The following is an 11,071-nucleotide window of genomic DNA, read 5'->3' as shown; positions in this document are numbered from 1 at the left end:
TGTATCGCGGCAGGTGTTTGATCAAAATTATATAAAGCTGATATATATATATTAAAAAAAAACTGAAATAAACGTGTCTACTCTCCTTTCCACCCTCCTCTCACTTTCCTTTCCTATCGGATATATGTAGTGTTTTAAGTTCAGAGAATCCTTACTTCGGATGCTTTTGTTGATTTAGGGTAACTTGACGAATCAGAGCCCCCCCCCGTGCGCGCTCACGCGAGTTTGCGCAGACTGTGTGCTTTCTGAAAAGCAAAGGAAGGTTTTGATAACAGTGCGGACACTACAAAGGGGGAAAGAGCAGAGGCGTTTATAACTGCCAATGTAGTCTAATCTTTGAAAAGTCTACGCCAGAATTGAAAAAGTTTCCGAGGAGGAGCATCAATTTTCCCCTCAAAATATTCTTAAACTGAGAGCTTTGTGTGTCTTGTGATTCGGTGACTTGTTTAGGAGTCTAAAGTTTTTCAATAAATCAATGTTCTGTCTATTTTTTCTAATCTAATTCACGAGTTGAATAAACAGACGTGTCAATGTACTGGAAATAAAAACAAGAACCGGGAGTTTGTTGGAGACAATTCAATTAAGCCATTATATCGACTGTAGTGTTGTTCCTATTTGTGAGCGTCACATGCCTCATGAAATTCAATTATTTATATGTTTTGCATCAAAAAAAATCTATTTTTATTTTTATTTTTTTACATCCCGGAACCTTTCTCGAGGTAATGTTTCTTTTAGTTGAGTACAGTGACGGACCTGCACCGATCATGCGCCATTAAAAGTAAACTAGCCGATGCGGCCGCGGGGTTGACTGTTTCTTCAGCTAACCCTTTACAAACCACACAATTTTGTATATAAGATAAAGTAAAAACATATTTTGAACATGGAGACCATTTTAGAACAACAGCGCCGATACCACGAAGAGAAGGAGCGGCTAATGGATGCCAAAACAAAAGAAATGTTGTACAAGAAATCAACGGTAAGCCACTGGCGTTGTTAGCATAGCTAGACGTGCGTTTTTGTTAACGCGCAAACAAAAAAATGGGACAATATGTCAATTAACTTGTGCTTTTCTTGCATCATTTTTCCGACAGTTGCGAGAGCAGATCAACTCTGACCATCGAACCAGAACAATGTTGGACGTAAGAAAAACTTTTGGTTTACCTTAAATCAATGGGCGGCGTTAGCATCAGCAGGCTAATGTTGTTACCCGACGTTCACCGAGTTGCACAGTAAAAGTACTAACTGGTAACATGATGTAGTTATAGTGTTCTAGATTAACATGTGTTTGAATATAATACCGGTGAAAATTCACAAATTTGAACTGAAATACACCTAAAAACACCGTTTCAATGTAGGTTTAAGACATGCATTGACGTCTGCTGCTATAGCAGCAAATTGCATAATGTTAGACGTGTACTCGCACTTGCATTGAATAGATTTTCTATATGTATAAAAAGATACTACTTGCATTCTTGTCGTTTCAGCGGTACATGGAAGTTAGTGCAAATCTTAGAGACTCCTACGAAGACAAAGATGGGTAAGTCTGGAATGTGGCTACGTCAAAGCCCACTATCATTGTCACAGCATTGGGTCTCCTCAGAGAAACTATAGTTTGTGCTTGATTTGATGCAGAATTGTCACTTAAGCCTTTAGCTTTTACAGGAAGTTTGGTCATTTCTGTCTGACAGGATGAGGAGAGATGAACTTGCTGCCATCTCAGGACCAAATGAGTTTGCAGAGTTCTACAACAGGCTGAAGCAGATAAAGGAATTCCACAGAAAACACCCACATGAGGTAGATAATCTCTCAAATTAAACTGAAGTGTGTGACGTTTGTGAAATAGAAGCAACATTGTTGTCACGTGTTTGTTGTAGATTTCCATTCCCATGTCTGCTGAGTTTGAGGAGCTGATGAAGGCCAGAGACAACACCAGCGAGGAGGCGCAGAGTAAGTCCAAGTGCAGACGAAGCCTCTTTTGTTTTATTCACAGTTTCTACACTCTCTATATCAGCGCGGGGGTGATGAACGAGAGCTGTGGCTTTTGTTTCTCTTCAGACTTGGTGGAGTTCACTGATGAGGAGGGATACGGCCGTTACCTCGACCTCCACGACTGCTACCTGAAGTACATCAACCTGAAGGGAGTGGAGGTAGCTATCCCCTTCCTGTCTGTGTCATGTATTTTGCTCTTTGAAATATCGTGTTGTAATTCATATTTTATACTCTCCCTGTACAGAAACTGGAGTACATCACATACCTGTCCTCATTCGACCAGCTCTTTGACATCCCCAAGGACAGGAAGAATGCTGAATATAAGAAGTAGGAGTCCCATCGGACCCAGATTCTGAGGGAGAAGGCTTGTGGTGTAACTAATGGTGTGGTTAACGCAGGTATTTAGAGATGCTCCTGGAGTATTTGCAGGACTACACAGACCGCGTCAAGCCCCTGCTGGACCAGAACGATCGCTTTGGCAAAGTGCTGATAGACTTTGAAAAGAAATGGGACAGTGGGACGTTCCCAGGCTGGCCTGTAGGTCCTCCTGTCAGGTTTAAATGTCACCGCTGTTGGTGTTTTATTCTGAAAGGCTAACCTTTTGTGTTGTCCTCGTAGAGAGAGGCGAGCAGTGCTTTGACACATGCCGGAGCTCATCTGGACCTCTCTGCTTTCTCTTCCTGGGAGGTAAAACATTTGTTGTCACACACATCTCGCCTGATTAAATTACACTGTCGATAAGCCCCAGAACTGTTCCACACCTGCAGATGTTTGAAAGGAGCTGCGGTGAGCCTCTGTCTGTAAGACATGGCGGACAGTTAATCTGTTGTTGTTGCGGTCTTTCCTGCAGGAGTTGGCCTCTTTGGGTCTGGACAGGTTGAAATCTGCCCTCATGGCGTTGGGACTCAAGTGTGGAGGGTGAGTGTGTTCATGTGCAGATAAGAGTTTAAATAGCCACATGTTGCTCATGTAAGCGGCCTTTAGGTTTAAAGAACAGATTTGAGCTCCTGTAAAGCCCCTCAGGCTCAGTCTTTAACTGTGTTTTGAGCAGAACTCTGGAGGAAAGAGCTCAGAGACTCTTCAGCACTAAAGGAAAATCCTTGGAGTCGCTCGATCCTTCGCTCTTCGCCAAGAATCCCAAAGCCAAGGGCCCTAAAAAGTAAGTGGGTGTTAAAATATGAGTGTTGCTCATTAATTCTTTATCATTTACATAATTCATAACCATTTCCCTCCATCACTCCTGTAGAGACACTGAGCGAAACAAGGAAATTGCCTTCCTGGAGGGCCAAGTCTATGAATACGTGGAGGTCCTCGGGGTGAGTCTCGCATCATCGGGTTATCTATCACCTAAGCGATCGGGGTCAGGGTTTAATGGATGCTTTTCGTGGTGGTCGGTGGTTGCAGGAGCAGAGGCAGCTGACTCATGAAAACGTCCAGAGGAAACAGGCCAGAACCGGAGAGGAGCGCGAGGAAGAGGAGGAGGAGCAGCTGAGTGAGAGCGAGAGCGAAGACGAAGACAACGAGATCATCTACAACCCCAAAAACCTGCCGCTGGGCTGGGACGGCAAGGTGGGTCCACGCTCCAGGAATATTTTCTGTTTGGCCAACGGATTATACCGACTGTTTTCTCCCCTCCAGCCGATCCCGTACTGGCTCTATAAGCTCCACGGGCTGAACATCAACTACAACTGTGAGATCTGTGGCAACTACAACTACAGGGGCCCCAAAGCCTTCCAGAGACACTTCGCAGTAAGTTAATTTAAGACTCTAACAGATTTAGCTCTGTCAATACAGCAGCTGAGGTGTGTGTTCCCTGCTCTCTGCAGGAGTGGAGGCACGCTCACGGCATGCGCTGCCTCGGAATCCCAAACACCGCTCACTTTGCCAACGTCACGCAGATCGAGGACGCCGTCGCGCGTAAGTCGGTGTAAGGTTTGTGCATCAGAGGAGCAGCTCTGAGCCGTTGTGTGTTTGCTTCTCTCAGTTTGGGCAAAGCTGAAGTCCCAGAAGGCGTTGGAGCGATGGCAGCCAGACACGGAGGTGAGTGCGCGCGGTGGGTCGGGGCAGCAGAAGCCGAGCCGGTGCCGCGAGGCCACACGCTCATGTTGCCCCCCGTGTGTTTCAGGAGGAGTACGAGGACTCCAGCGGCAACGTGGTCAACAAGAAGACCTACGAGGATCTGAAGAGACAGGGCCTGCTGTAGAGGGAAACCAGCTTCCGGCTGCATATTTTTTTTATCACCCCCCCCATCTTTTTATTTGTATTCAGTAATCCTGTTTTACGGCCCCTCCCCCCTTTGTCGACTGTTTAATGTGGCAACCGTTGATCATTCTAATAAACTGGGAACTTTTGTCACCGTTTGTTACTCTGCCGTCTCACTTCTTACAGCCACGAGAGGCACACAAAATTGTTGCCGCTCTGATTTACCGCTCCGCTTTAAAAAATACTACAACTGTCTTCATGTCGGCCGCTGTGCCACTTTGATTTTTATGGCGGCACTAAACGGAGCAGTAAATTAGAGCACGAACGGCTGCGTTGGTGTTGATGAGCAAACCAGATACTGCCTGTCAAATCAGAGACAAACTGAATTTAATGACAGCTACTGATAAAGGTCGAGTTTGACAAAGAAAATATTGATTTTTTTTTCTTTACTGCATAGGTTAATAGCCTCTTAAACATGCTATTAAAATCCTACTCATGGACTCTTGTGTTTTGATGGAGCAATTCTACATTTAATAAACAGGTTATTAAGCTAAAAGTACAAGCTTGCATTTTTATTTTTTTTTAATCATTAACAGGATGTATGGACAAATGAGCCTTTGACTTAGCCTTTGATTGGAAAACGTTATAAAAGGTGGAGCTAAAATAGTCATAAATGTCGCTTGGTCTTTAAAGAACAGCGTAAAGCCTCCAGGCGGCGCTGGTTTACCATCGTTTACGCCAGGCGAGATAAATACGAACAAGAATATTAATCTTTTGGGTTAAAATTGCAAATTATAGCACGTAAAACACAAGTTCGATCTTATTTCATACTAAATGAGCGCTAACACTGATATTGTTAAATATTGAACATAAAATAATAAAATATTTTAAATGCAATATACATAATTCATAAATATAATCAACTCTACGTAAAAAACCTCAAGGGCATTTATGATCAAAGTTATATAATTTATCATTAAAAAGATTTTAAAAGAAGTGTTTCCGCCCGGTTTCGAACCGGGGACCTTTCGCGTGTGAGGCGAACGTGATAACCACTACACTACGGAAACCTGTGGTTAACGTAATGTTTTAAATTTAAATTTAAAGGATGTTTTGTCTTATCTAGAAATTTTAATGTCTTTCACAAAGAAATACAAGGGGAAAAGTACTTGAGCATTAGAAAATGGTAGTGAAAAGAACAAACAACTTCAGCGCACAGACATTTTCTCATAACAGCGGCCGTCATCAGGGAGCTTCAGCATAAAACGTACAACACTCAGGGTGGGAGAAAACCAGTATGGGCTTCTACAGATTTGGACCACGCTCAGGAGGTCGACCACGCTTACATGAGCCAGTTGTCCTTCTCCTTATTGAAGTTCTCGGCCCATTGGCGTGTCAGCTGTAAATAGTGGTCCGGTTGGTTGGGCTGGTAGTCCAGATACAGACGGGATGTGGTTTTCTTGGGCACAGCCCTTTCTACCTGCGTACCTTCGTGCCATTGGTTAAAGGACGTAATAGTAACAATCTCCGGCCTTACAGACAAAGCCGCCTGCAGGGACGTCTCGTAGTAACGTCCGTTCACCCGGTTCCGGGTGTTGTGATTGTTCCACGGCCGGACGGCTGTGTCCACGTACCCCGGGCCCACGCTGGGGATGAAGAGCAGATTGTTTGAATCGCAGAAGGTCTTGATTGCTTTCCAGTTCTGGTGCGATGAGCCAAAGGAGAAGCCATTGGAGGCGAAGTAGGTGTAGATGCCATCGAACCCGCTCGCTCTGATGTCGTGTTTGTGGCGCTCCTCCACGATGAGGCCCACGAAAATGCCGTCGTAAGGGGTGCCTCTGATGCTGTGCGCGCCTTTGGCTGTCAGGAGCTCGGCCCAGGACTCTGGTGGCGTCAGGTAGGAGTCGTAGACATAAAACAGTGGCAGAACCTGACCTGTGCTGGTCTTGAATCTATAGAAGGCTCCGTGCTTTCCATACCTGGGAAGAGCGGGAAATTAAAGCTCAATTCAGGGCTGATTATCTGACTACAGGCCTGTTTCCATCGCTGAATCAGCCGTTTACTGTTGATTTGTTAGAGAATGGACCCTGATAACGTTCTAGTTCCTCAGTTCCTGCTCACCAACAATGTGTTTGCTGCTGCTAAGATCAATGCTATCCAGAAAATGCTTATTAATATCTGCTACCATCTACTTTCAACCAGGCTGGAATGAGAGGAACGGCAAAGGACTGAGGAGGCTCACCTGTTGATGATGTATTTGATGTTGTCATGGATGGTCTGGTCCGTCCGTCCTTTGTATGGCTGTATGTGAAAGGCCACCTGTGCAGGACACACGTGGGTGCAGGCGTTAGCATAGCAGCGACGCTCAGCGTCCTTCATACACACAGGCAGGCGGTGGCTACGTTCACTTAGCGTGAGCTAGCGTGTGAGCATCGCGAGAAGGCTGGCAAGCAACACCAGGAGGAAGACGTCGAAGAAGAGGAGTTTCCTGAAGTGCACGTGCCAAAAATAACACATCGGGAAAGATCAGACAGGAGAGGGAGTGGAGCAGGAGACAGACGGAGACCAGCCCTCAGGAAGAGGAGGTTTACTGTGCAGCAGCCGAGCAGAGGAGGAGGAGGAGGAGGAGGAGCAGATGCTCTTCATCCCCACAGGCGTGTCCCATATTGTCACTTCATCTGTCAGCACAGTCGGGCAGCGGGGGGACGGCTCCTCAGAGGCTTTTACGCAAACACTGAGGGTATTTTTAGACTTCAAACGTTGAACTTGCAACAACGCCGTCGGCAAGTGGGTCAAAATTGGGATTCCAAAGTTCTTTCAAGTTCCAAAATCAGGCGCTTGATGTTTTACAGGAATTCAGTGACTGAGACGCTGGTTTGAGTGACAGCTGCTGCTATTATGTGTGTGTGTGTGTGGGGGGGGGGGGGGCAGGTTAACTGTAGTGGTGGAGCGTTGACACCACAGCACAGCTACAAACACCGAGCGCTTGACGCCCACGCTGCAAGGTCTTCTTCAACAGTTTCCATGGTAACGCCGCCGCCTTCGGAGCTCAGTCTCATCAGCCGTCTGCACTGGTTGGAGATCTCAGGATGCCGAGTGGGGTGAGATTACAGTCTGATGAAGGTGGGGGGGCGGGTGTGTGTGTGTGTGTGTGTGTGGGGGGGGGGCACTTGTGTTGTCCATCTTCTTCACGCCTGATATTTGTTTTGAACGCTGACAGTGGGAGTCAGACGTATCAGAGGAACAAACATTTTCTGAGGTAGGGCCCCCGTCAAACACACACACACACACACACACACACACACACACACACACACACACACACACACACACAGTCAGCTCTCAGGTCAGCTGTTGTGTAAGTCGCCCACAGAGACTCAGATCTGAGGAGACTTCAAGGCTGAATCTGCCATTTTTCCCGAGTCTCTGAAGGCTTCAGGGTGTCAGAACTTTAAAAGTGATTTAGAGAAGCACTGAACTCCTGCAAAGCATGCTGGGAAACCACAACAAGGGAATGATTCAAGAGAGAACCAAGGCTGAACAATCGAGTCAATCACCCCGTGAGTATGAGTCCAACCATGTGATCAGTCGGGTCACATTTCGTTTAATCCCATGCTAATGCTAATGCTAGGTAGCTACGATGCTATCATGTAAACTGAACCTACACGAAATATGGCACTAAATCTAAAAATATCAATGGTTACACCTGAAACCAAAAACAAACCAGCTGTCTCACCAGTTACCTTGATGCTGTGCCTGTGGGCCGCATCCATGACGGCAGGAACCAGGTCCTCGGTGGGTCCTCCGTGGTCGTCCGCTACCCCGGGAGGATACCAGGACAGCACCAGCACCCCTGGAGAAGGTGTGAATGTGAGGAATGAAACTCCGGAGGGGCAGGAATGAAGGAATTTTAACAGCGTTGAAGTTCAGCTAGGGTAACCTGGTCCAGTCTGGTCCAGAATGTTGGGTTCTTCTGGATCTGATGCTTTTTTGGCGAATTTGGATGTGTTTGTGGACAAATGTGGCATAAAATCGTGTGACTCTACTGGAATGGTTGCAGATACGGTGAGAGATGGGTTTGGTGGTGCTTGCTCCCAGGGTGATGAACGTCGTGGTGAGATTGTTCAACCTTGGTTTGCCTCGTGGGTTTTTGAGCAGAACTACCCGCAACAAAAGAATGGATCCCAGAGAACTCTACCCCGATTAACAGGAAAGGAGGAGAACCTTTTTAATCCTGGCCTCCCAGCTGTAGGAACTCTTACCTGCTGCCGAAGCTTCTATCTGGGCCATGTGGGACTCCAGCACCTTTGGGTCCCTGGAGCTGTAGGGCCCAAGTTCTGGGTAAAAACTTGAGGCGATATCCTCTGGAGGCATGTGCCTTCCCTGGGCATGGCTGGCTGCAATTTTGGGGTCCCAGTGTGGCACCAGAACGTGATCCCAGTGGATGTACTTGTTGTCCACACTGGGAGAACCGTACCACAGGTAGTAGAAGATGTGGACGTCGTAGAAGATGCTGTAGTCTCGGTCCGACCTGGTGAAGACCACCTTGGTGTCGCTGCTGTCCATGTGAAACTGGCCCGGCGACGCAGCCACCGCGTCTCTCGCGTCCAGCCGCCGCCTCTCGGATCTCTCCCCGGTGAAGTCCATCCCGGGGGCCAGGTCGGAGAACCCATCACTGGGTTTCAGCGTCCTGAGTCCCATCATAGCCCCAAAGATGAAGAGCGTGAAGAGGAAGAGAGCCACCAGCGCCTTCCTGCGGAGCCGCGTCATGGTCGCTGTCCGTGGTGCTGCAGACCCAGGAACCAGCAGCCGAGCTCGCCTGTTAACCGTCGGTCCCTGAACGCATCACCTGCTTCCAGCGTCGACTGAGCAGCTAATACGATTTATAATAATCCGGTCGGGTCGAGCAAAACCAGCCTCATTTCAACCCGAGAGAACGTTTCAGCAGACCTCTCCGCGGTCGCACAGGCCATGTTTGTGTCCAGATCCCCACACGAAGCCTGCGTAGTCAAAATCCAGATCCGCCCAGAGATCCGGTCCGGTGTTCGAGCTCCATCCTCCCGAAAGGTCACACTTCATCTGCGGGGCACAGAAGCATCGTTCGGAGAGGATGGGGGGACGATCATCACCGAAGAATGGACCGTTTGTTTTCGTGATGCGAGTAGGAGGTGGGCGGGGTTTATAGCCGGAAGTGACGTTTGGGGGTTTACACGTCACATAGGAGGGAGCGACAACTGGATAAAACAACGAGTTAAAACAGCTTCATGTTGCAAAGTCTGTTGGACAATTACATGAAAAAACCCCATCAGGTATGGAAGTAGCTCAGTGCATCCGGGGATTTAACAGGTGTTAATGTGTTAACACCAATGTGAAATGTGTGATAATAGTCAGAGGGTGACCGTCTTAAAAATGGCATCTGCTTTGGGGGCAGATTTTACCAGTGGGTTCATCCATCCTCGACACAGATGCTGCGTGGGTCGGTTATTCCACCCTGCAGCTCCAAAGTTATACATCTTATAGAAAACCTTTACAAGATTTTGGTAACAGTTATGGAAGATTGCAAAAACTGGTTCCAATTTTTTTTAGTATCTGTTCAATTAAAAGAAATTACAGGGTAGACGCTGAAAACATCGGACAAATCTCTATCATTTGTGCTACAAACTCACCTTTGATGTTCTTCTGTTGCGAATACGTACTTATGGGGACATCTAGCGGTCTGAATGAGAGTGTGCAGCAGATCTTCCTCGTGTCCTGCAGTAAAGATCATTTATGGCTGGATTCAAGGTTTGTCCCCGTATGTCCACAATGATGGACAGATCACGTGATCAGAACTTGCGCCTGGATATTACAAGGGAGATCATTTAAATCAAAGTGTCAGTGAGAAGGCTTGAGATGTCCAACTAATCACTAACCTGGCGGAAGGATGATGAAGTGGCCATAGAAAAACTGAAATATTAAAGTCTGATGAACAACCGAATAAAAAGGGAAGCTTTTCGGTAACTCTAGTTTGTCGCCCTCAAGCGGCCACTTTAAGAACCACAGAAATAAACACCGCACATTTGATTCTAACCCCCCCCATGAGTTCACCAAACACACGATTGAACATAAACGGACCAAAAATTAACGCCAACATAAACAATGAGTGAAGTCGCCACACATTTATAAATACGGGTTTGTTTTGAAATTGTATCCCTTTAAGCGTCCCGTTGATTAAAAGGGTCGTTATTGTTTCTTGTGGGCCCCGCAGCAGCCGTGGGAGGGATATCTGTCACAACACGGCAGCGGTTTAAAGATTTGTTATCGATCAGCTGTATTGATTGATCTCCCTCTGGAGCAGGGGTGAAAGGTGAGCTGACAGGCGTCCCGGGAGGCTGCTGCTTATGTGGCTGCGCGGAGCTGCGCTGCGTAAACGGCCAGAAACTCCACAATCTTCCTGAGTCGGGAGAAGCCTGTGGACGCGCGTGTATCCGTGTGCTGGTCGCAGGACGGGCGCGTGCCACGGCTTTGTCTCCCTCAGACCCCTCGGGGTGGGTGACCCGGGTCACTTTAGGGTGGCCAGAGTCGTTGAGCAGCAGCCGGTGGGCTTTATTCCCATTTCCATGGCGACTTCCACCATTAAACGCCTGAATGGAGGCGCTGCCATTTGGTTTTCATCAGGCAACACTTCAACACACACACACACACACACACACACACACACACACACACACACACACACACACCAGTGTTTTGCTTTCTCTTCAGTATTTTGTGTGTGTGAGGCCACATTTTTGGGTTCTCCATCAGGAAAGCTGAGGAGATTTAAGAAATGAAGAGAACAAATTATTTATGAGGAATTAACTCAGTTAATTTGGGGATAAAGGTTTGATTTGGTTCATTT

General features: G+C 47.2%; 2 protein-coding genes and 1 non-coding gene across 3 annotated transcripts; 1 reads left to right on the top strand and 2 right to left on the bottom strand.

The window, feature by feature from the left end:
• The first annotated feature begins 748 nt into the window (after nucleotides 1-748).
• On the top strand, nucleotides 749-4,349 carry sf3a3 (splicing factor 3a, subunit 3). Its single transcript, XM_057020049.1, has 17 exons — nucleotides 749-976; nucleotides 1,092-1,139; nucleotides 1,485-1,537; nucleotides 1,689-1,794; nucleotides 1,875-1,947; nucleotides 2,056-2,147; nucleotides 2,234-2,316; nucleotides 2,388-2,526; nucleotides 2,608-2,676; nucleotides 2,840-2,907; nucleotides 3,041-3,148; nucleotides 3,236-3,305; nucleotides 3,394-3,558; nucleotides 3,628-3,738; nucleotides 3,816-3,906; nucleotides 3,974-4,029; nucleotides 4,115-4,349. The coding sequence occupies exons 1-17, from the start codon at nucleotides 881-883 to the stop codon at nucleotides 4,190-4,192; spliced, it is 1,506 nt and encodes a 501-aa protein (XP_056876029.1). The 5' UTR covers nucleotides 749-880; the 3' UTR covers nucleotides 4,193-4,349.
• Nucleotides 4,350-4,742: 393 nt separating this feature from the next.
• On the bottom strand, nucleotides 4,743-9,382 carry maneal (mannosidase endo-alpha like). Its single transcript, XM_057020050.1, has 4 exons — nucleotides 8,454-9,382; nucleotides 7,935-8,044; nucleotides 6,434-6,510; nucleotides 4,743-6,170 (listed from the first exon to the last, which is right to left on the bottom strand). Exons 1-4 carry the CDS (start codon nucleotides 8,959-8,961, stop codon nucleotides 5,534-5,536), a joined length of 1,332 nt encoding a protein of 443 aa, XP_056876030.1. The 5' UTR covers nucleotides 8,962-9,382; the 3' UTR covers nucleotides 4,743-5,533.
• Nucleotides 5,189-5,261, bottom strand: trnav-cac (transfer RNA valine (anticodon CAC)). The gene has a single exon. It is a non-coding gene; the product is annotated as a tRNA-Val (tRNA).
• Nucleotides 9,383-11,071: the final 1,689 nt, after the last annotated feature.

Source organism: Takifugu flavidus, chromosome 21, assembly GCF_003711565.1.
Source record: "Takifugu flavidus isolate HTHZ2018 chromosome 21, ASM371156v2, whole genome shotgun sequence".
Classification (NCBI taxonomy): Eukaryota; Metazoa; Chordata; class Actinopteri; order Tetraodontiformes; family Tetraodontidae; genus Takifugu; species Takifugu flavidus.
This window is presented reverse-complemented; position numbering and strand designations above follow the sequence as displayed.